Raw genomic sequence first — 25,947 nt, 5'->3', positions numbered from 1 at the left:
GATCACTGTTTAAGGGGGTTGGCAGCAAAGAAGTTTAAGAAACTTTGGATTTGTGACTGTTAATTTGCCAACTGAATCCCCTAGACTGGAAAAGTGTGGTAAGGGAGAGTGACTTACCCCAACCTCCGCAAACCACCAATGTTGAGGTGCCCAAGTCATTTAAACTGGGGGACTTGTTCAGTGGCCAACAGGAGAAGACTGGTTTTTATAGAGCTGCTCCAAGGTGTCTCTGTAAACTGTGAATTTGAAAGTTTTGTACTTGGTCAAATTAATCTGATAAATAAATGGTTTTTTTTTTTAAAATTTTAAGCATTTATTATATCGTTTCTTATTTTGCATAATTTCTTTTATCCTATCTCTGCTAAGAAAGAATGACAGAAAGCCACTTTATTTTGTCATTGTGCAGGTTAGAATGCATTTGTGCTCTGCATTCAACCCATCCTATTGTATAGAAACAGTGGGCAGCTGCAGCGCCCAGGGACCCACTGCAGTTCTTCTTTCCATTGCCCTGGTCAGGGGCACAGGCAGGAGTATTAACCCTAACATGCATGTCTATTTGATGGTGGGAGGAAACCGGAGCACCCGCAGCAAATCCACGCAGACACGGGGAGAACATGCAAACTCCACACAGAAAGGACCTGGGACGGCCTGGGGTTCGAACCCACGGTCTTCTTTCCTGTGAGGCAACAGTGCTGACCACTGAACCACCGTGCCGCCAAGTTGCAATGGCACCATACCACAGGCAAAAAAAAAAATCATTTGCGATTGTTATATCAAGCCCCATCATATAAAGGATAACGTAGTCTAAATCTAGAGAAAACATAGACAACAAAATGGCAAAATATATAAAAATGTTCATGAACGAACTATGTCTATATGTTTTAATGGCCATCAATTTTTTTCTCATTATGCACGTCTTTTACTTTTATTATGCAGGCTACTATTAACATAAGTAAGACTGGTGTTCTGACTGATCGGGAGGCTTCAGGCTTTGAAAGTTTCCGTTTTTGCTTGTTCGACAGTTGTGGCGACCCGACGTTGCGAAACTTCATTACCCACAAAGCATTGCAATCAAAAAACGTGCTATTGCTTGGGATCATCCGGTCGCCGTTCAACCACACAAATGAGTGGCTGTGAGTGAAAGTGACACTTTAATCATTTACTGCGAGATGAGGTAACTGAACGACGCATGTTTCACGGTGTACAATGGTAAACGTGTGATTTATTGCCACTGGTAAATGTTAGTTTTCGTAAATGAGCAAACGAATGATTGAAACCCTGTCCTGAGTGCCGGCTAGCGCTAGCACTCAGCCCAGCGTTGATGTCGACTAGCCTGCCAGCTGGCTCATATTAGCAAATAGCGTAGTTTATCCGCGATTAGGGGTCTAATTTAATTAACGCTGTGTATTTTTGCGTCATAGCCATAAATAGCTAGTTTAAGATTATTCTTGTTGATAAATGGGGCAGACGGGTTGCCTGCTGTTTGTGCCTTGTATCAAGAACTCGATACGGCAGTGGTTTGTGTTAACTATTGACAGCTCGCATCAGTTAGCTAGTGCTTTTATTTTTTTAACATTTCTTATTGCGTTTTGTGTCTTATTATTAGTCCAGCGAATTAGCTAGTTTAGTTAGGTAGTAATATTACGGAGAATCTTCATGGAACGCATGCCTTTTACAGTATTGAATAAGGTTTATGTTGCCTTGTAACAATTGCATGTCATTGTAAATACAGACGTTAATTATCCATGTCATTTTAGCTAACCGTAGGCTGTGCATTGCCACTGACTTAGCCTGTCTGGTTGGCCACTGTTCTTGCAGGAACAAATACTGGGACAAATGAATGTAAATGCAATCTACTGTACTGTGTGGATTTATAGTCTTTTTGTTACCCAATGTTAACAACTTTTTTTCTATTCTGTGCCAAAGGCTTGTTAGACCTTAATCTGTACATGAACCACGAAATTTCATACGAAATTCTGTATCAAACTTGAGCTGTTAACTTGGCATGGAGACATTGAGCCTCGTCTATCAATTGTTCATATGTGCAAATTTTTTCTTACACACATGGTATTTTTTTAACTCTCAAGATTTTCTGATAGGCAGAGAAAAAGCCCGATGGCTATTTGTAATTCCTTCCCCCTAACATCTATTGTCTACCTCTCGCAACAACCAATCACACAGACTTGCAAAAGACATCGGTATTAGCCAATTGGTGTCTAAATTCAGGGGTTACCCAGGTTCTACACTGGTCTGAGACAAACTTCAGGGCTACAACATTCCATGGGTGTGTAAGAACAAATTTGTATTTACGAATGATTGATGAATGAGACCCATTGAGATATATTGCTTGTTGGATTGTTTTTCTTTTTGGCCCAGAAGTCATTTGGTGCTGAAATGACATAATACGGTATAATCTGTGCCGAAATGACATAATACAGTATAATCTATGTGTCTGCATTAGCAGATTAGGGACACTTTCATTATTAAAACCATGATGTTTTAAAACCATTGACAATGTTTGCTTTAATTAGACTGGATAGAGAAGACAGATGTGTAGTTAAAGGTGGGAGAGAGGAGAAGAAAGGCCTTACAAGTCTGAGCCAGACTCATACTTGGTATGATGTGATCAGTCATGAGCCTACATGGTATTTGCTATTTGGTTGAGTTTGCCTATTATGTCATTCATAATGCCCACATTTTTTACATATTACACAGAAGAAAAATCAAAATTTGCTCAGGATCTAATGGAAATTGTGTGCATTAGTTTTTAATATACCGAAGCAAGTCAGCAATATCTGACTTCAAACACTAAAGAGGAAGAAGAAGAAAGGACTGGTGAGAGGGCATGTGTAAAAAGCACAAAAAAACCCCCCAAAAACAAACATTGTAAGATGAAGTATTAGTCTAGTAGGGATGGTTAACAACGCAACAATTTTTGATTCTTCAACGAACATTGATATATGATTTTTAGACATAAAAGATCATCAGATTTTTACCTCCAGAACACATGATTAATGCAGAGAGCTGGATTTAGGCAAAGGTTTAAAGATCTCATTAGAAATAAATTTTTATTCCTGTTACTTCTTTTATCTGCACTAATTCTCTAGAAAGTTTATTTTTGTGTTCATGATAATAATAATATTTTTCTCTTTCTATGAAATGTAGTAATTTTTTAGTTATGTCATCCTGGACTTGCTGGCATACACTAAAAAAAAAGTCCAATAAATATGGCTGCAAAATTGGGAGAAACAAATGAAATTCTACTACCAAAATTAAACTAGCTACCAGTATGTCAATGTCCACCACCTCCTAAAAATGCCTGGCCATTATTGGCTGTTGGTCAAATCAAACTCCCTCCCCTCTCAAAATCCCATCTGACTGCCGTTCATTTGAATCAACATCAAATTGCAGAAGTTTGTGATGCTTTTAATGCCACTTCATGGGACCCTCAAGAAACAAAAAAGATTAATTCTACGCTTAGCTAAACCTCTGTGTTAAGCAAATAGTTTGTTATGCAAGAAGTTTATATTATTTGGTAGGGTTTTATCTTCACAGCTTCATATGCAGCTTCACCTTTCACATTTCCAAAGTCAAAGCAAAAGTCACAAAATCTTGTAGAAGAGACATATCAGCCTTGCCTGCTTGTGACCATGCATGTGAAACAAAGCTGAGGATTGTGTTTCAGTGGAAGTGGTTGACGTAATGAGACAGGACAAAAGTAGATGGCCAATGTCTAATACTTCTTGTTTTATAGAAGTCCCCGAGGTAGAGTAGGGAGGAAGTTAAACTTACAGATACACATTTGCCATCAGCATAGAAACAATAAATGTTGGCTATGTGTGTTTCAGTTCTGCAAATGTTTAAAGATAAAGCCTATTAAATAAAGACATTAAATAATAAATGATAATAAATAAATGGATAATAAATAAATAAATAGATAATAAATAAAAGATATTAGACAAATAAACAAATTAGATAAAGGCACATGCTAGCTAGCATTGGACCACCAGTGCATGTGATAAGCCTTAATATCTTATGCCCTTATAGCTGACTGGACTAGTGATGAGGGGTTATACACTGGTCTATTCAGTGGTAGCAGAAACAGCTTAAAAGAGAGACAGTGCATCATCTGTTAAGTGTGGGTGGAGATTTTGCCTCTGGCTGTTTGCTTTGAGTTACTCAGTTTCTTAAGTAGAGCCATGTCAACTTTGGATATTAACCATCAGAATCAACAATAGGTAGGATGTATTTTTGGCTAGGTTGCATGACATTTTCATCATTTTCATTATCAAATAATTTGCTAGATTTAATTTTTCACAGAGTCCATTCCGAGAGAGGTGAGAGGAGGTCAAATTTGTTCAGCTGGTTGTTTTATATCCCCCTCTACAAACCAACTTTCTTCTTTTAAGCTCTCCAAAGTGTTGAGTTTTTAGTCCCTTTCAGAGACATGGCATCCAATTTGTATGGTCTGTCTATGCTTTGAGTTATTCCTCTGTAAAATGAAATTGTCAGCTACCGGCCACCATCTATTTGATCAGTGGTATTGAGTTATGTGCTATGGAGATCTGTGTGTATGCAGGTTTTTTTTTTCAAACCAACACTACATCAGCTGATTTCTCTGATTAACACAACCAGACAAGAGTAAGTAGTGAAATCAGCTGGTGTAGGGTTGGGTTGGAAAGTAGCATGGCATAGATATAGACATCCATGGCAAATAGTTGAATAATAATTGAATACTGCTGTATTTGATCCCTTCACAAACTGTCGGACAGTGGTGTCCAACTATGTTTTTTTCGTTTAAAGTAGGTTTTTATTCTGAACAGCATTGAGATAGGGCTTATGGTTAAAAATAATAAGGTCAGAAATGGTTAAGGTGGTGTCATCTGTGTGAAATGACATACAAATGAAGAGTCCTGATTTTTTCATTCCAAGTAAATGCTACACCAGTGTTATCCAGGTTTTCTTTACAACACAATATTATACCAGCTGCTTTCACTAATTATTCCTTCAATGTCTGGTTGAAGGCGTTCCAGTTATTCAATTAACCTGGTGTATTTTCAGATTGAAAGCTAGAGAAATAAAAAAGGACGATAATTTAAAATTTGAAGAAAAAAAAATAGAGCATGTGGCTCTTGACAGCACACAGGATTTCTTTTTGCACACTCTTCCTCTCTTGTCTGCCTAGGTCTTGGTTCCTGTAGACAGCTATGGCACCAGGGGATGTGGTGCCAGACCATACTAAGCAGCTGAGGTCCAAGGAAAAGCGGCCTGGTAACAGGGCCTCAAAGGGAGACTGCGAGCCTGATGGCTGCTTTGTCTTTGAGGCCCATGAAGCCTGGAAGGACTTTCATAACTCCCTCAGGCATTTCTATGAAGTAGGAGAACTCTGTGATGTTACACTGAAGGCAGGTTTCTTTCTTGGTACAACAAGATTAACTTGTATTTCAGATGGGTGGGGGGGGGTGATTAGAGTGCAGTCTTTGTTTCTGCTTTGTTTATGTTTTCATTTTTGTTTTTTGTTAAACATCAACAAATGTACACTGATCAGCAAAAAAATTAAAGCCACTGACAGGAAAGTGAATAACATTGATTATCTCATTACAATGGCACTGGTCAAGGGGTGGGATATATTTGGCAGTAAGTGAACAGTTCTTGAAGTTGATGTTGGAAGCAGGAAAAATGGGCAAGCATAAGGATCCAAGTGACTGACAAGGGCCAAATTAGTAGTAATAATAATAATAACTTTATTTATATAGCACTTTTCGAAAACAATGTTAAAAAGTGCTTCACAAAGAAATAAAACTAGACAAGGCAAAAATAAAAGTAAGACCAAATAAGTAGCAGTAAACATTTAAACAGTATAAATGAAGAAAAGCATCAAACGTTTGTAAAAGCTTTCATAAAAAGAAAAGCTTTAAGACGAGATTCAAAAGAAGCTAGAGACTTGGTTTGTCTTAGTTCGTCATGAAGAGAGTTCCATAGTGTGGGGGTTCTAACAGCAAAAGCCCAATCACCCTTTGTGACAAACCAAGACCTGGGGACAACCAGCAGGGCTGCACCTGCAGAAAGGTTAAGAAGAGAGTGCAGGCATGGTGGCATGGATGGAGAAGAGTATGAGGAGTGATTTGCGACAGAAGGGTCCCAGCAAGAGTTAAAGGGAAGGTTTATGAGATGGTAGTGAGACCAGCTATGTAATATGGTTTGGAGACAGTGGCACTGACAAAAAGACAGAAGGTGGAGCTGGAGGTGGCAGAGTTGAAGATGCTAAGATTTTCATTGGGAGTGACGAAGAAGGACAGGATTAGGAATGAGTGTATTAGAGGGACAGCTCAGGTTGGACGGTTTGGAGACAAAGCAAGAGAGGCAAGATTGAGATGGTTTGGACATGTGTGGAGTAGAGATGATGGGTATATTGGGAGAAGGATGCTGAATATGGAGCTGCCAGGGAAGAGGAAAAGAGGAAGGCCAAAGAGGAGGTTTATGGATGTGGTGAAGGAAGACATGCAAGTGGCTGGTGTGACAGGAAGATGCAGAGGACAGGAAGAGATGGAAAAGGATAATCCACTGTGGCGACCCCTAACGGGAGCAGACGAAAGTAGTAGTACCAGCAGTAGTAGTAGTAGTACTAGTAGTACTAGTAGTACTAGTAGTACCAGTAGTTGTAGTCTGATTGCCATTAAGGACTGGATGGCTAACAATTTTTTAAAGCAAAATGTAGGTAAGACTGAGGTCCGTATTATTGCTTCAGATAGTATAGCTTCCAAGGTTGCTCAGTGTATTGGTTTCCTTTTTTCAGCTGTACGGTCTAATCTTAGAAATCTTGATGTTATATTTGATCAGGCTATGTACTTTGAACAACATATTAAATTGTTGACCCGTACATATTTCTTCCATTTAAGAAAAGTTACCAAACTCAGGTCTGTTGTATCACAACCTGAGCTAGAGATGATCATTCACGCTTTTTTTTCATCCTGGCTAGACTACTGCAATTCCCTTTTCACCTGCCTCAGCAAGTTGTCCCTGGACCATCTAGAAATGGTCCAGAATGCTGCTGCAAGGCTGTTGACCAGGTCCAGCAGGACGATTCACAACTTACCCATATCTTCTTTACTTTGGCTTCCCATCAAGTTTAGGATTCATTTTAAGGTTCATATAGAGCCCTGCATGGTCAGGCATCTGTGACCTGCTCCATCTTTATATGACCAGTAGGTTGCTTAAGTCTTCTGACCAGGGCGTACTGATTGTCCCTCGCTCTCGACTGACAACAAAAGGTGATCGTGCCTTTGAAGTTGTGGCTCCAACATTGTCGGATGCTCCTCCTATTGACATATGATCTGCGGTCTCTGTTAGTGCCTTTAAATAGCAGCTGAAGATTCATTTTTCAATAATAGATTGCCTTTGTCTCGCCTCGTCCTGTCTAGTGTTTGTACTTTTGTATGTTTTCAAGGTCTCGTTTACTTGTGTTTTATTATTTGTTTCTTTTTTATTTTTATGGTCTTATTTTTAACAGTTTTACTCTTGTGAAGCACTTTGTGACCTTGCACTGATAAAGTTGCTATACTAAATAAGCTTTACTTATGTACTTGTGAAATATTGCAAATACAAATTTCTTTTTTTTTTCTTTCAATTTAACACAGTCACCACATGGAGTCACATAACTACCATGACATTTTGACCAAAGGTGGCTAATAAAAAAAGTCAAAAATAACAGAAATAGAGGAAATGAGGCACAGTAATCGCGGTTTTGATATTGGCTTTCACAATTAACTGATCGTGGCTGGGGGTGATTATTCGTGCTGGTTTTAGCTTGCTCTGATGGATTGAACTGAGGTTAGTCATAGGCAGGGTTGCCAGTCCGTGGGTTTCCCGCCAAATTGATCTACTTTGAAATTGGTTCCGCGGGTTAAAAATTCATTACTGCGGGTTGCTACTTTTTGAGAAAGCTGCAGCTGCACAAAGAAAGCCATAGAAATTAAAAATTAGTCTAACCCTATCATATATCTGAAGATTGTTGTGTTGTCGTGTTGTTATTCTGTGTTTATTACACCGAGAGAGCCGTGAAACCGGAGTCAAATTCTATGTATGTGCAAACCTACATGGCCAATAAACATGATTCTGATTCTGATATTTACTTCAACTGCACCAAAGGCAGAAATCTAGTATGGGGTGGAAAAGGTTAAGAGGTTGACAGAATGCAGACTTTTGCGATATATCTATTGTAGTCTCCCCTCATTGTTTCTTCTTTGTATAGTAAAGCATTTTCACCAGGAGATGCTTTTTGACGGTGCCATTTACTTGCGCTGTGTTACTAGCTTCAACTACTACTACTACTACTTTTGGCTGTTCCTGTTAGGGGTTGCCACAGCTGAGCATCCGTTTCCATTACTAGCTTTAACCAGCTTTGAAATTGTGATGACAAATGAATGGGTTCAACCAAAATTTGGCAGTACAATGAAAAACACATTTTGGGGGAATCTCTTGTCAAGGTGGGTGACAATTTTTATTAAGGGGGTCTGCCTTAACTATAAAGCGCTGGGAGAAACATGGAATTTCTCAATATTTCACAGCTAACAATTACATTTGGAAGCTTTTTTTCCTGTGTGTGGGTGGGATCTGTTCTCAGTGAAGAAGTTTGAATCACCTTGAATAGCTACTGACAGTACTAAGGTTTAAAGTCATCAATAACAGAAATGTACTGATTGAAAGAGTGGTTGATTCACATAATCTGTTTGTCTCTTCTTTTTCTCTGGTTCTTTCTCTGTCCTGGTCTGTAGGTGGGTAATAGGCTGATACCATGTCACAAGCTGGTTCTGGCATGTGTCATCCCATACTTCAGGTGTGTGCCTTTTTTCCATTCTATTTAACTTAAGTCCTGTGTTAAACTGTTGCATGGAATGACAAGCTTTTCTTTATATCTTGCTAGTGGGGCACTTGGGTATTTTTTCTGTAATACTGTCACTAGTTCCGTCAAAGGAATCGGGGAGAAAATATAATCTTCTAAAAAAACTTACAGTAAATGGGTAAAGCTAAACGTTTGATTGGTTCCTGTCTAAGAGTTTGCCCCCCCCCCCAGGGCCATGTTCCTGTCAGAGATGTCAGAGACAAAGCAGGAGCTGATCGAGATCAAGGACTTTGACGGTGATGCCATCCGTGATTTGGTGCATTTTGCATACTCCTCCAGGCTCACTTTAACTGTAGACAATGTCCAACCGCTACTCTATGCTGCTTGTATCCTTCAGGTACAGTAACATGTATCCAAGCAAACAATATAGCTATTAAATGATATATCTTATTTCTTATACTTACATTTACTCCTTCTCTGTCCTGGCCAGAATGATGACTACTTGTATGGTGAAGAACAAGTATGTCGATACATCAGTGTAGAAGGGTGGCATCCCAGACTTCTCTGGGTATTTGAAACACACGGGTGTCCTCAGTCAGCTTGTCTGGGTGGCCAATGAGAGCAAAGGCAATGTAGCAGTTGTCTGGCTTGACTTGGCCAACACGTATGAATCAATCCCTCATGACCTCATCAACACAGCTATGGAGCACTACTATATTCTCCATCACTTCAGGGGAATGATTGTCAGCTACTTCGGAAGATTCAAGTTATGGTTCAAGACTGCCCATTTCACAACCCAGTGGCAAGACCTGGAAAAGTGAATGCACTATCTCTCACATCTTGTTTATCATGGGAATGAATCTGCTCATAACACCGGCAGGGAAGGAATGTCTGGCACCTGCCAACATCCAATAAGAGGCTTTATGGATGACCTAACCATGACAACTTCATCCCATGTACAAGCAAGGTGGATCCTGAAGGCACTTGATGATTTGGCAACATGAGCAAGAATGAAGTTCAAACCAAGGAAGTCAAGAAGCATTGTGATCAGAAATAGGAAAGTGACCAACAAGGTCCAGTTCAAAGTCCAGGGGGAGGTTATACCATCAATTGAGGAAAACCCAATAAAATGTCTAGGCAAGTGGTATGATGCCTCTCTCACTGACAGAAAATGTATCCAGGTCAGTGAAACAGGCAGATGAATTGCTGAGGAAGATAAAGGGATTGGACCTATCAGGTAAATTCAAAGCCTGGCTCCTCCAGCATGGTCTGCTACCAAGACTCATGTGGCTACTGACTATTTATGAAGTGCCTATGACATCAGTGCAAGGAGTCGAGAGGTGAGCGAACCTTCATAGGTGGCTCGGAATTCCACCAAGCTTCACGTCAGTAGGGCTATACATCAGGTTTGGACAGTTACATTTACCCCTATCATCAGTGGTCGAAGAGTTCAAGGTGGCAAAGTGCAGGGTTGAGACAAGGTACAACAAGTCCAGCAACGAAAAGGTCAGAGGTGCAGGCATCACTACAAGATCAGGTCACAGGTGGACAGCTGACACCATCAGTGGCACAGGCAGAAAGCATGCTGAATTTGAAGGACATCATTGGGAAACCATGCATGGGGAGACAAAGACTTGGAACCATCCACTTCCTGCAATGGGGGAAAGCAGACCCAAGAGAGACATGATCCAAGCTGAGGTCCGACACTTGGAGGAGGAAGGGCGAATGTCAAGGGCCATGGAATTTGGATGACAAGAAACCTGGATAAAGTGGGACCTTTCAAAGTGGAAGTTGACGTGGTCTGAACTTGGGAGACTGGAGCCCTTTCACATCTCTTTCCTGCTCAGATCAATGTACAACACCCTTCCAACACCAACAAACCTGCAGAGGTGGGGAATGGGGGGGGGGGCACTGTGCAAGTTATGTGGAGAGAGAGGCACTTTGGCGCACATACTGGCAGAGTGCAAGACTGCACTTAGCCAGGGGAGATACAGATGGCGTCATAACAAGGTCCTAAGAGCACTGGCTGACACCTTGGGACAGGAGAGATGAAAAAAACATCAAGATCCACGTGAGACCAGCCCCGTCCATCCAGTTCATCAGGGAAGGGGAGATGTCACCCTCCTCCAAGAAGACAAAAAAGAGCCTCCTGCAGCTTGCACAATTGTGGGAAGTGAGGGTGGACCTTGGAAGAAAACTACACTTTCCCCAGGGTGTCCAAACATTCCTGAGGCCTGACAGTCATATGGTCCGAGTAGGCGAAGATGATCATCCTGATAGAACTGACAGTCCCGTGGGGAGATGGGTGAGATAGATCTCTGAGAGGAAGGCCACCAAGCATCAGGTACTGGTCCAACAACGCAAGGACAAAGGGTGGCAGGCCTGTATTTCCAGTTGAGGTTGGCTGCAGGGGTTTCTCAGCACAGTCGGTGTAGAAGATGCACACAATTGTGGCAATAGCAGGAAGGGGGAAGACAGCTGCTTGCAGGTTTGGGGAGGCAGCAGAAAGAGCCTCTTGTTGGCTCTGGAACAGGTGGGAGGAGTTGAACTGGAATCCAGGAGAAGATGGGCAGTGACTGGCCATCACTGCCGACCTGCCAACTGGAAGACGTGGTTCAGAGTTGAAACACCTGAGGAAAATTGGATGCCACCTGACGACATTTTTTTCCTGGCTGAAATCTTCAGTCATAAGAAAGTGGCTGAAGGTCACTTTATCTAGATATATCTAATTGTGATTTCATAAAATGTCAGTGACAGATCCAGGAAGTCTTTAGCCTTTCAGTCCTGAGTAACTAAATAGGAATCAGGAACACTTTATTTGTCATTTCACCTTATGTACTTGGGCACATGAAGTGAAACAAAACAACTGACTGGGGGTCTTCAAAGAAGGTAAAATGTGCTGCTAGATTGAGTCTGTAAAATTATTTTTACAGCTGCCTGTTTCTTTATTTTTCCAGGTGGAGCTGGTAGCACGGGCTTGCTGTGAGTACATGAAGGCCCACTTCCACCCCACCAACTGCCTGGCAGTGCGCACCTTCGCTGAGAGCCATAACCGTGTCGACCTGATGGACATGGCTGACCGCTATGCCTGTGAACACTTCTGTGAGGTGATGGAGTGTGAGGACTTTCCTTGTGTGTCACCCCAGCACCTGCGCACTCTGCTGTCATCGAGCGACCTCAACATCCACTCAGAGACACAGGTATACAACGCGGCAGTCAAGTGGCTTAAAGCAAACCCACAGCATCACGAAGCCTGGCTGGACCAGATCATGTCTCAGGTTAGAGAATACATGTTTTGGTTAAGAAGGGCAGGGTTGGGCTTTGTTGGTTGGGTATTGTTGGTCTGTATGTTTTTATATATGTTGGTACCTGTATATGTTCTATAAACCAGGCTATTTTGTATTATCTCTGCAAAGTTTGGTCATGTTACTTTTTGAGTGGACTATTCAGTCTTGCATATGATTTAGGAATTGTCATGAACATCACTAGTCTGATTGCCACATGTGTTAATATAGTCATTTTTTTCAACAGCAACTTGCATATGTGTGTTGTCTCTCTTAGGTGCGCCTCCCCCTGCTTCCTGTAGAGTTTCTGACTGGAACAGTGGCTAAGGATGAAATGATCAAAGGCAATCTGAACTGTCGTGACCTGTTGGATGAAGCCAGGAACTACCACCTTCACCTCAGCAACAAGGTGGTGCCGGACTTTGAGTACTCAGTCCGCACCACACCTAGGAAACACACAGCAGGTAGAACTCATGAGATGGGAGTCTGTCCCTTAACATGTAACATTTGATACTACAGGATTTGTAGTAACAGTCAACCTTTAAGTTTATTGTTTAAGTACAGCATTTGAGTGTGTATTGTGAGTAATGGTAAACACTGTGGACGTGACAGAGTTGCCTTGCACTACTCCCTCCTACTGCTGTCTTTGGGCATGTTGTTTTGCCTATTGACATATCTGTAGTACACTACCGTTCAAAAGTTTGGGATCACCCAAACAATTTTGTGTTTTCCATGAAAAGTCACACTTATTCACCACCATATGTTGTGAAATGAATAGAAAATAGAGTCAAGATATTGACAAGGTTAGAAATAATGATTTGTATTTGAAATAAGATTTTTTTTACATCAAACTTTGCTTTCGTCAAAGAATCCTCCATTTGCAGCAATTACAGCATTGCAGACCTTTGGCATTCTAGCTGTTAATTTGTTGAGGTAATCTGGAGAAATTGCACCCCACGCTTCCAGAAGCAGCTCCCACAAGTTGGATTGGTTGGATGGGCTCTTCTTGCGTACCATACGGTCAAGCTGCTCCCACAACAGCTCAATGGGGTTCAGATCTGGTGACTGCGCTGGCCACTCCATTACCGATAGAATACCAGCTGCCTGCTTCTGCTCTAAATAGTTCTTGCACAATTTGGAGGTGTGTTTAGAGTCATTGTCCTGTTGTAGGATGAAATGGCTCCAATCAAGCGCTGTCCACTGGGTATGGCATGGCGTTGCAAAATGGAGTGATAGCCTTCCTTATTCAGAATCCCTTTTACCCTGTACAAATCTCCCACCTTACCAGCACCAAAGCAACCCCAGACCATCACATTACCTCCACCATGCTTAACAGATGGCGTCAGGCATTCTTCCAGCATCTTTTCATTTGTTCTGCGTCTCACAAACGTTCTTCTTTGTGATCCAAACACCTCAAACTTGGATTCATCCGTCCACAACACTTTTTTTCCAGTCTTCCTCTGTCCAATGTCTGTGTTCTTTTGCCCATCTTAATCTTTTTCTTTTATTGGTCAGTCTCAGATATGGCTTTTTCTTTGCCACTCTGCCCTGAAGCCCAGAATCCCGCAGCCGCCTCTTCACTGTAGATGTTGACACTGGTGTTTTGCAAGTACTATTTAATGAAGATGCCAGTTGGGGACCTGTGAGGCGTCTGTTTCTCAAACTAGAGACTCTAATGTACTTATCTTCTTGCTCAGTTGTGCAACGCGGCCTCCCACTTCTTTTTCTACTCTGGTTAGAGCCTGTTTGTGCTGTCCTCTGAAGGGAGTAGTACACACCGGTGTAGGAAATCTTCAATTTCTTAGCAATTTCTCGCATGGAATAGCCTTCATTTCTAAGAACAAGAATAGACTGTCGAGTTTCAGATGAAAGTTCTCTTTTTCTGGCCATTTTGAGCGTTTAATTGACCCCACAAATGTGATGCTCCAGAAACTCAATCTGCTCAAAGGAAGGTCAGTTTTGTAGCTTCTGTAACGAGCTAAACTGTTTTCAGATGTGTGAACATGATTGCACAAGGGTTTTCTAATCATCAATTAGCCTTCTGAGCCAATGAGCAAACACATTGTACCATTAGAACACTGGAGTGATAGTTGCTTGAAATGGGCCTCTATACACCTATGTAGATATTGCACCAAAAACCAGACATTTGCAGCTAGAATAGTCATTTACCACATTAGCAATGTATAGAGTGTATTTCTTTAAAGTTAAGACTAGTTTAAAGTTATCTTCATTGAAAAGTACAGTGCTTTTCCTTCAAAAATATGGACATTTCAATGTGATCCCAAACTTTTGAACGGTAGTGTATATTTTTTGCAAAGGATTAAATTAACTACATCAAAATAGCCTTCATCAGATCATATATTACTATAAACTATGATACATTTACACTGTAGGAGCATTGATAATTTTTGGCACTATCCTCCAAGCAGTTTCCATTGCCAGTGTCTCTACTACCTCAGAGCTGGGTCATACAGTTGGGGGAAATCCAACGCAGCTAATTAGATTTGTCTCCATGTTGGGAAAACTACAAATTAATATTTGGCAAGCGGTAAAATTTTCACACTGGACCTGACTCTGAAATCCAATTGATTGTCACCATGCAAATCTCTCATGGAATTAAGGTTAACAGAATTTAGGTTTATTTGCCACACAGCCTGCTTACCCCATGATGCCAAATGCTCCACAGGTAGCAGCACCAGGCAGCTTCACCTTTTTTGGTGTCTTTTCACTGTAAGACATTAATGGGTATGAAAAAGGCAAATGGATAATTCCCCCCTCCCTTTTCTCCCCAATTGTATCCAGCCAATTACCCCACTCTTCCGAGCTGTGCTGGTCGAGCCAGGGACAGCTGCAGACTACCACATGCCTCTTCCGATACATGTGTAGTCACCAGCTGCTTCTTTTCACCTGACACTGAGGAGTTTCACCAGGGGGACGTAGCGCGTGGGAGGATCAAGCTTCTCCCCCCAGTTCTCCCTACCCCCCGAACAGACGCCCCAACCGACCAGAGGAGGCGCTAGTGCAGCTACCAGGACACATACCCACATCTAGCTTCCCACCCTCAGACACGGCCAATTGTGTCTGTAGGGACGCCAGACCAAGCTGGAGGTAACACAGGGATTCAAACCATCAATCCCTGTCTTTTCACTCACCTTGCCACCTGTCTTTCAATTTTTCAGGTGTTTTGTTCTGCGTGGGTGGCCGAGGTGGTTCTGGTGACCCATTCCGCAGCATTGAGTGCTACTCCATTTCTAAGAACAGCTGGTTTTTTGGCCCTGAGATGAACAGTAGACGACGCCATGTAGGAGTGATATCTGTTGGAGGTGAGTGGTGAATATAGAAAAGGGGCACAAAGCAGAACGTAATGAACAAAGTGTTTGTATGAGGTAAACAAAGGGTTTGGAACATCAAAAATAGATGGAGGAAAGCATTAATTTTAAGGTTTATTATAAGTTGGTTTGTTGTGAGTTGGACATCTTGGCTCTTGCAGCCTTAGAATAAAAGTAGTAGATGATAAAGGGAGTCTTACTGCTACCCATGTATGGACTCTTGTTGGCACTGTAAATAGACCTTTTGCACCAGTCTCTAAACATTTTTTTTTTGTTGGTATTCATTTACAGAACAGACATTCACACATTTGAAATTCAAAAAACCAACAATGTTAAACAATGTTCGTAATAACCTTAACAGCCTAAACTTAACATCTGGTCCTATACCTGTACACCTACACCAAATAAGGCTGTCACTAGTAATCAAGTAACTTTATTATAAAAAATCCCCAATTACGATATACTGCCTCAAAGCTTCATTTCATATCTTCACGCATATCTAAATATAGGCATGCACAACCACGTAGAGCAACAAAGTGCTCAGATGATCATATTTGTTGGATGTAGATGATGCAGTTGATAGTTTGAGCCAAATGGAGGAAAGCAAATATTAATAAAAAGAGGAAGGTGTGACAGAAAATGTCAAGTTTGGGACCATTTTCAACTCAAACATAAACAGAATGCAGTGGTCTTATAGCATTTCAAATTTGAACTCGTTTACAGGCATCTCAACAGAAAGCATCTTGCCTACAAATTTATCATTTTAGTTTACTGGCACCTAGGTAGGCACCAATATCACTTTCACTACCAATACAGATTTCAAGTATGATACCGGGTTATGAGCTATTACTTTTGCTGAACAGTGCAGACTTAGACAATTAGTTCCTGGTTAATGGGGGAAAAGGATTCAGACCTAATCAATTTTTTTAACCATTATAAAAGTAGGCTTTCATGTGCAATCATTGCAGTAACTCAGTCTGTTTTGCTTTCATGACGTTACTCATTGCTTTTGGTATCAGATTTTAGTTATGGGTAAATTCGCCAATATGATATTCATTTTAAGCCTGGTATCGGCCCTGATAACCGACACCAGTATTGGTGCATCCCTACCGGCACCTTTCTGTACCCTGAAAGTCACCTTGCATTTAAAAGGTGTATTAAAACAGGTACAACATAAAAACATGGACCAGAATTAAGCATATCACAAAGAGAGAGATTACATTACAGTGTGCAAAAGTGGAGAACCAGGGTATAAATTGTAGGCTAGAGGGAATGTTAGATTAAATTTTTGTTGCATAGAACAATTAAAAGTACTTTTATTTTTATCAAAATAACTCAATCATTAATAAAATATTTAAAAAAAAACAAGTAACTTACGAAAAATGTATTGTTTATGATTATTTCCTCAGGAAAGGTGTATGCAGTTGGCGGCCATGATGGTAATGAACATCTAGGGAACATGGAGATGTTTGACCCTCTCACCAACAAGTGGATGATGAAAGCTTCCATGAATACCAAGAGGTACATAATTACCAGATATAGGTTGAATGTATTTTCCTTGTTACAACATGTATTGTGAGAAAATTTTCTGTTGGCAGCTTTTGTCACTTTTTCTGTGCATGATGTAACTGGGAAGGGGAAGGAATCAGTTCAGGGAATGGGTGACATATTGGGCAGAACAGCTTTAACATTCTGAAACATAGCAATGATACTGAAGGGCAAACCAATCGCTAATCTTTTTTTTTATGTTAATTCTTTTTTTTCTTGCTTTTGTTATACATTCTGGTCTGCATGTAGAGTTCAAGGTTTCTCATAGGTTCTTTCTTTAATTAATATTGTGCATGAATATGCAAATTAGGAATAACATTTAAAATCAGAGTCATGTTTATTGGCCATGTAGGTTTGCACAAACATGGAATTTGACTCCGGTTTCATGGCTCTCTGTGTATTTAACATTGAATAACAACACTACAACATAATCTTCAATAAATGCACAAGGTTGAGTATATAAAGGCGAAATAAGAGGCGATAAAGTGCAATAGTGCAGAGAATATATCAGAGATGCTAAAATAGATGTTAGAAGGTTACTTACATACATGCCTGAGGAAGATGGACATGACAGAGCGTACCAGTATACGAACAATGTACAGTACAGTAGGGCTGGACCCGAATATTCGGCTATCCGAATATTCATTCGTTGGGTAGATATTCAGTTTTCAATTTTGGGATTCGGATATTTGGGTTTTTTTTTTTTTGCTAAATGCAGTCTGTCAATAAATGTGAACTGCAAAAATACATTTTGTTGACACATTCTTTTGCTATATTTAGACTTTTAATTGCACTGTTAAAATGTGGAAATATATACGGTCTCAGCTTGGGCATGTGACATCCCTCTCAGTCACAGCAGTGACATCACGCTTCAGTTGTCCGTTAATCATCATCATCACGATCACTTCCATGACCTATGGAGGTCATAGGAGCACAGCTGATGCCTCAACAAGTCTCCTCCACCATTCCCTATCCATCGCAGCTCTCCCCCACCTCCACTACACTCATCTGTAGCCATTCTCCGATGTTGTTTACCCAGGTTTTTCTCGGTCTCCCTCTCTTCCTAGTCCCTTCTACCAGGCCTTGCAGGATGTCCTTTGCAAGTGTCCTTTCCATTCGGCAAATGTGCACAAACCAGTTTAATCTCCTTTTTTTTTTAACCATTGTCAGTAAACTATCATGGTGACCAGCAGTTGCATTTTTGACTTCATTCCAAGGTTTTTATTTTTCCAGATTGTGTTGAGCTTGGTCATTGCGCTTCTTGCGATGGCAATTCTGCTCCTAATTTCTTTTTCCAATCTTCCGTCTTCGTTAATCACAGATCTGAGATATTTGGAAGACGTAACTTCAAGTTTTTCGCTGCCAACAATGGTTTCCGTGTTTGCTCTTCAGTCTCCCTCCTCGGGTGATCTTTTGTTGTCATGATTTTGCTTTTTTGAGTACTGATCAACATACTCAAGTCCTTAGCCGCCTTGTCCAGTCTTCTGGTTATTTCAGCTAGTTCTTCCCTGTTGCTGGCGATTAGAACTATGTCATCTGTAAAGGGAAGGTTGGTGATTTTTCTTCCGCCGATTGTGAGAGTTGGTTCAAAACCCTCCATAGCATTGGTGACTATCTCTTCAAGGAATACATTGAAAAGGTATGGTGACAGTAAACAACCTTATCTCACTCCTACGGTTGTAATGAACCAGTCGCTGGGTGCGCTGTCCACTAGCACTACGGTTTTCGAATCTTTATAAAGAGCTTCAATAACTTGGACAAGGTGTTCGTTGATGTTCTGTTTTCTCATGATTTTCCATAGAGCCTGTTGTCACACTCTGTCGAAGGCTTTCTTAAAATCAATAAAGTTGTGACGGACTTCTCGATGGTCTATAAATTTCTCATAAAGAACCCTTAAATTGAAGATTTGCTCGGTTGTGCTTCTTCTAGACCTGAAACCAGCTTGTTCTTCAGCAAGAATCTGCTCAACTTGTGGTGTGATTCTCCAGAGAATGATCCTGAGCATTACCTTGCTCGCATGGCTGATTAGACTAATGGTTCTGTAGTTGCTGCATAATTTCAAGTTTCCTTTCTTTGGAGTGGAATCAGTACTGAAATAGTCCACTGCGTAGGCCATTTCTTCAGGCTATAAATTTTGTTGCTGATGCTAAGTAAGATGTCTATAACTTCGTTGCCACCATTTTTGATTATTTCCGCTGGTATATTGTCTGCACCTGGTGCTTTGTCGTTTTTCAGATGTTTGATGGCTTCTTCAACTTCGCATCTTAAGATGTGATCTTCGTCTTCTGCGCCTTTGTTCTCATCAACTATCAGTTGGTTGTATACTTCCTGATTTTCATTGCGGTCACAATTGTAAAGCTCCTTATCTTTCTTCATCGCAGCTTTCACTTCTCTGTTACATTTTCTGTATTCCTTCTTGCATTCTTCAAAGGTGTACTTCAGAGCCTTGGCTTCGCGTCTTCTGTCGCATGGTTTCAATGTTCTATCTTGAATCAACTGATGTTTCTTGGGACTTCTTTTTACTAGTATTTCTAGCGCAGCTTTGTTCATTTCTTCCGAGAACTTTTTGGTCACTTCTTCAACATTGTCTAAGCTCCGGAGAGCAGCAAAACGTCCTCCAATTCCGGCTTGGAATTCATCTCTAACATTTGCATCTTTTAGTTTTTCAAGGTCATGTTTGATTCTTTTCTCTTTTCTGCTTTTTCAGCTTTATGTTGACAGTCATCATCACCAAATCGTGGTCACTTTCTATATCAGCTCCAGGAAATGATCTTGTTTTATTTCTTACATTGCTTGATTGAAACCTTTTCGACATTAGTATGTAGTCTATTTGGATGTGGTATATGCTGTTTGGTGAGTGCCATGTAGTTTTCTGCGAGTTCTTGTGAGGGTGGAGCGTGTTTGCCAGAACCCGTTGTTCACACGCAAACTCTGCTAGTCTGAGACCTCTCTCGTTAGTTTCTCCCACACCAAATTTCCCAACATTTCCCCTCCAGTTCGTGTGTGTCTCAGAGCCTACTTTGGCATTCCAATCACCCTGCACAATCAAAGTATCGTTATTTTTTAGTTTTTTTTCTTGATGCAATTTTCAATTTCTTCGTAGAATTCTTCGATCTCCTCGTCGGTGTGATCTGTCATAGGTGCATAAACTTGGATAATAGTGATGTTGCAACATTGAGTTTTAGTCGTAGAGTGATGATCCTGTCTGAGATTGGTGAGCATTCTAATACTGAATTGACTGTGTCTTTGTGCACTGTAAATCCAATACCTCAGACATGTTTGAGACTGTTACCATTGTGCCAGACCTTATGACCTTTGTCAGTGACGTTCTCTCTCATGTCTTTCCATCTCATCTCTGCGATGCCCAATACATTCCACTTGTACCTTTCCATTTCATGGCAGAGTTCTTGTAATTTTCCAGGTGTGTTCAGTGTTCTTAAATTCCAGGTCCCTATGATGAATTCAGATTTCTGTAGCTTTAGATTTGTAGTTTGCCTTTTTTCTTCCTCAGTGACATATTTTTCGACTTCACCCCAAGGCAGGTTGGTGAAGGATGCGGCCGTTGTTAACCTGGGCCTCGACCGATCCGGTATGGTGATTGAGTTTGGTTGAGTCACCATTGTGTTTCAGTTGGGGGAGTACCTGGTGGTCCCTATCTCCTCTGCAGATATGGATGGCTGTTGGTTCACAGAGGAACTCATTCGCCCTTTGACAGGTTTTGTTTTTAGTCCTGCTGGGTGTCCAAACACCCTCCTCACAACAACCCGAGTGTTGAAATGGGGGTGCCGGTTTCGTCGCCAACAACCCGACAGTTGCGGTTTAATGTCATACCCAGGATGAAAAAGGGAAGACAAAATGCAGGAAGAACTCAGCTGTGCTGCTGTTATTATAAATGTTCTACCTTGTTCTATTTATTACAGTTCATTAATTTATTTTTCGTTCTTTACTGTGTCAGTAATTGGTAAAAATAATAGTTGTATTTCTGAGTGATTTATGATTTATTGGTCAGAAAAATTTGGAAGTATTACACGGTTAAGCCTACTGTTACAGCTATCTCATTAAAAGTATTGTTATAACAGATATATGGGTGTTTTATATCTCTGTTTGACTCATGTAAAATGTTATAGACTTAGGCTAATAGCTGACTGAAATCTGGAACTGGAGTTGGTCCTATCTCCATTCCTGTAGGCTTCCTCTTTGGCTTGATGAAGCTGTCTGGGTTTTGCTGTGAACCGGGGCTTATTGTTGTTGAAGGTAGAGAAAGTTTTGGTGGATACACAGATGTCCTCACAAAAGCTGATGTAAGATGTCACAGTGTCAGTAAGTTCATCCAGGTCTGTAGATGCAGCCTCAAAAACACTCCAGTCAGTACAGTCAAGGCAGGCCTGCAGCTCCAGTTTTGACTCATTGATCCATTTCCTTAGAGTTTTAACCACAGGCTTTGCAAATTTTAGTTTCTGCCTCTAGCTTGAGATAAGATGAATCAGACAGTGATCAGAGGCCCAGGGCAGCACAGGGGACAGAGCGATAGGCATCCTTTAATATTATGTAGCAATGATCCAGAGTGTTTTTGTCCCTGGTGGGACATTTAACATGCTGTCAGTATTTTGGAAGTTCGTGGCTGAGGTTTGCTGTGTTGAAATCCCCAAGGTATAGTGAGTAGGGACTCTGGATATTTGCGCTCCATGTTTGTAATTTGATCAGCCAGGTGTTTTAATGCCTCTTTAACACAGGCCTGGGGAGGGATATTAGACACCGACCAGAATAAATGATGAAAATTCCCACGGTGAATAGAATGGTTTACAGTCAATGAAAACGGTCTCTAAGTGGAGGCTGCATGATTTGTTCAATACTGTGACATCCGTACACCAGCCTTCGTTTATGTGGAAGCATATGCCGCCACCCTGTTTTTTTCCCCAATAGCTCTCTTTCGCGATCCGCCCACAGGAGTTGGAACTGCAGCAGATTAAGTGTACTGTCTGTTATATGCTCACTAAGCCAGGTTTCAGTGAGACACAGGGTGGCAGATCTGGAAAAGTCTGAGTTTTTTTTTCTTTTTCCTGTTCATGAGTAGCAGTTCGTTCATCCTGTTGGCCGAAGATTGGACTTTCGCCAGGTGGATTGACTAGAGTGTGGTGCTCAACCCCCGCTGTTGCACTTTAACGAGTGCTCCGGCCCGCTTCTTTCGGCATCTTCGTCGTAGTCCGCACAGTGCTGTAGCAGTCAAGATTTCTGCAAGAATTTCGTTAAAACGTTCAGTTAAAGTTGGTAAAAAAGTCTGTTCAGTTTGTCCAGCGGACAGTTGGAGGCTTAAAAGTTCTTCCCTGCTGTATGTGATCAGTGAGTGGGCACTCAAACCTAAACAAATAAACCAAAACAGAAAAAGTACAGGAGAGCGCAGAACCAGGGTTACCATCTATGGTGCCATCTTGATATTAATTAAATAAAAAAATTAAATTAAATATATGAAAATAAAATAAATTTGAAAAGAAAGCTTAAAATGGGTGTAAATACTTGGCCTTAAAATGATTTAAGCGAAATATTTTCATTACGGGGCTTCAGAACACTATTTAAAAGTGAGTGAAGCATTGCAGATAAAATATTTGCCATTCAACAACACACTGGGGATGCACATGTGTAATGATTTTAGATGGAATAAGGTAACAGACCATTCTTGGCTGCATTCAGGCTTGTATCCAATAAGCATCCAGGGCCATCACTTGAATTTTTTTACATGACATTTTTATTCCTGTGATGCAGCCTCTTACATTTTTTGAATAATGGGCATGTTTGATATGTAGGAATAGTGTTTCAAAATGTAATGGTTGCACATTTCTTGTAGTTTACAGTTTCTGTCATTATACTGCCCACGCTTGATATGCTTAAAAGGGAATGCGGCAGTCTCTTTGTCGTGTTTTAATGGTTCAATTTTCTTATTTCTTGGAGCAGTATGTCATGAACAAGGATACCTTTGTCTTAGGAGGGGTATAGCCTTGGCAGCTCTTGGAGGTCCTATATATGCTATTGGAGGTCTAGATGACAACTCCTGCTTCAATGATGTGGAACGTTATGACATTGAAAGTGACCAGTGGAGTACAGTTGCTCCGATGAACACACCCAGAGGAGGAGTTGGCTCTGTGGCGTTGGGGGTGAGTGGGCAAGATAGTCAGCTCAACATCTAGAGATCTTCTCAGTCTGTTGATGCAGTAAAATACTCTTACAATATTGGATCAAGTATTTGTTACCAAAATCAGCAAGCCACTAAGCTTTAGACAGCAGCTATTTGTGACTGATATGTGATGTGTACCTGGTAGGAAGCGACTTTGTACTGTTATTTTGACAGAATCATGTGTATGCTGTGGGAGGCAATGATGGTGTGGCATCACTGTCTAGCGTGGAGCGATTTGACCCACACCTCAACAAGTGGACAGAGGTCAAGGAAATGGGCCAGCGACGGGCTGGAAACGGAGTCAGCAAACTTAATGGCTGCCTTTATGTAGTGGGTAAGGGGAACAAACACACACTCGCACACACACTTTAGACGAGGATTAATTGGACTGAAATTCTACCCAAATTTTCAGATCTATTTTCTCTATTTTCTTTTCATATAGGAAACACTGACTCATGGACAGGATGATTGGCAATATGCACGGTGTTACGTCATGCCAATAATATAATTTGAATTTGAATTTGATTCAATTAAAAAAAATGCTATAGAAATTAAAATCTCATCTCATTTGTTTTGGATCACCTTGGGCAAAATGTCAGAATTTTGTGTTCTCTGCATTTGTCTAGATTCACCTTTTACACTAAATTCAGCTGCAGTTTTTTTTTTTTTTACATTAGACCCTAGTTGTATGTCAGGAATCAGAAAAATAAATGATTGAAATGAACCATCTTTATGTGCTGCCCTCATTTGAAACTGTACTTCCTTTATCTGGATAAGAATTTAATGTCATCAAGGTTTAATGAGGCCTGATAAAGGCATCATTTTCTTTTTACACCGACCTTTATGTTGCTTTATGACAGATTTGATATTCTGATGTAGCCTGCTTTTTAAAGATAATTTCGCCAATTGTTTGCGCATGTGCAATCAGCATTGAGTAGTAATGTCATCTATTGAAGCAATAAAACCCTCACTGTGTACTATATTGACAGAAAAATCTGTCTTCTGCTCACAAAGTCTTTCCCACAGCGTCTACACATACTGAAATGCAATGCACTTAAACTTCTGTGTCATCCATCATAAAATCCTCTGCTAGTCTTGTGGGATGTCACTTCCACCATTGGAAATGTAGCTTAGCCGAGAGAACAAGGATGTGTTCTCTTGGCTATGAGAACACATCTGTAGCTCTCTTGGCTACAGATATTTCATCAAAGAAAATAGTAAGCCTATCCTCATGTTTGAACCTTATTCAATATGAGGATAGCTGAGCCATTTTTATTTGTTTGTCTTTAACTGTTACTTTTCTTGTCCTTCTGAAGGGGGCTTTGATGATAACTCACCCCTGAGCTCTGTGGAGCGCTTTGACCCACGGCTGCATCGCTGGGAATATGTGTCTGAGCTTACCACTCCGCGAGGTGGAGTTGGGGTTGCTAGTGTGATGGGGAGAGTGTTTGCAGTAGGGGGCCACAACGGGAACATATACCTGAACACAGTGGAGGCATTTGAGCCTCGCATGAACAGGTGAGAGAGAATTTGCTATGTTCTTCAACTTCGGTCTCAAGGTTGAGTTGCAAAGTAAAGTGGACCCTTTGAATTGTATTGTAGATTTTGAAAAGAGATGGGGTTGTTTGATGACTTGTGTATCTTCCTCTTTATGGGGTTTCCCATCACCTCTGTCTTTGCAGGTGGGAGCTGGTGGGATCAGTGTCACACTGCCGTGCTGGGGCTGGTGTGGCTGTCTGCTCCTCTCACATCAGCCAGATCAGAGACATCGGACAGGGTTCCAGCAACGTGGTAAACTGCATGTGACCCCAGCTCTTCAGGTGACTGTCACGTCACTGAGATCTGATGTGTTCAGTATCCCATCATTGTGTGAACATTCAATCCAAACCATGCAGCTAAATCAAAGAAAGTTGAATCAGCTCATCTGGATACAACGTTTATTGAGAGAAACGTTTCATCACTCATCTAAGTGACCGCTTCAGTCTAAACTGACTGCAGGTATCCCCACCCTTATAAACAATACAGTTGCATAATGACCAAAACCAACGATCAATTTCATATGCAAGTAAGGGTGTGACGAGTACATCTGTCGCCATCTCACAATGCTGTGATTGCAAACATTCCCAAATCCTCTGTGAATAGCCATGGTAACTCTAGTTAATGGTCACACCCTTATTTGCATATGAAACTGATCGTTGGTTTCAGTCGTTATGCAGCTGTATTGTTTATAAGGGGTGGGGTTACCTGCAGTCAGTTTAGACTGAAGAGGTAAGTTAGATAAGTGATAAAATGTATCTGTCAATAAACGTTGTATCCAGATAACTGATTCAACTTTCTTTGATTTTCCTACTTGGATTATTGAGCATGCGTCAAGACATGCAGTCAAAGTGGTCATATCCCTTTGACAATGTTTATATTATCACCATCACAAAGATGTACCCCATCATTACAAACTGAATGTCTACACCTTCACTGCTGTTGGACACCCCATTAAAGACTGAAGTTCAAACTGCTCAAAGTGACAATAGGATATTTTGTTTATTAACTTAAATGATGTGAAAATCGGAGAGTTGAGTTTCTTCTGGGATGATAACACTTGAGATTTCTTTCAGTGATGCATTGATTTGTGTTGCTTCATTCATTTGATCACCAAGTTTTTTTTTTTTTCAGCAGACGTGTTAGTTTTTCTTCAAAGTGAAAAAAAAATTGCTGAGCCCAGTACATGCTACTGGTCTCTTGGGTCAGAGATGAGATTCTGTCTAGCACTCCTTTTGT

The 25,947-nt window shown here is 40.9% G+C and overlaps 1 protein-coding gene across 1 annotated transcript; it reads left to right on the top strand.

The window, feature by feature from the left end:
- Nucleotides 1–1,103: 1,103 nt before the first annotated feature.
- Nucleotides 1,104–25,042, top strand: klhl8 (kelch-like family member 8). The gene is made up of 12 exons (XM_056290980.1): nucleotides 1,104–1,174; nucleotides 5,186–5,405; nucleotides 8,775–8,836; nucleotides 9,074–9,239; nucleotides 11,800–12,120; nucleotides 12,404–12,590; nucleotides 15,306–15,449; nucleotides 16,865–16,976; nucleotides 22,984–23,152; nucleotides 23,347–23,506; nucleotides 24,489–24,690; nucleotides 24,855–25,042. The coding sequence occupies exons 2-12, from the start codon at nucleotides 5,208–5,210 to the stop codon at nucleotides 24,976–24,978; spliced, it is 1,845 nt and encodes a 614-aa protein (XP_056146955.1). The 5' UTR covers nucleotides 1,104–1,174; nucleotides 5,186–5,207; the 3' UTR covers nucleotides 24,979–25,042.
- The last annotated feature ends 905 nt before the right edge of the window (nucleotides 25,043–25,947 follow it).

This window comes from Lampris incognitus, chromosome 12 (assembly GCF_029633865.1).
Source record: "Lampris incognitus isolate fLamInc1 chromosome 12, fLamInc1.hap2, whole genome shotgun sequence".
Lineage (NCBI taxonomy): Eukaryota > Metazoa > Chordata > Actinopteri > Lampriformes > Lampridae > Lampris > Lampris incognitus.
The sequence above is the reverse complement of the archived record's forward strand: the minus strand, read 5'-3'. Positions and strand labels throughout refer to the sequence as shown.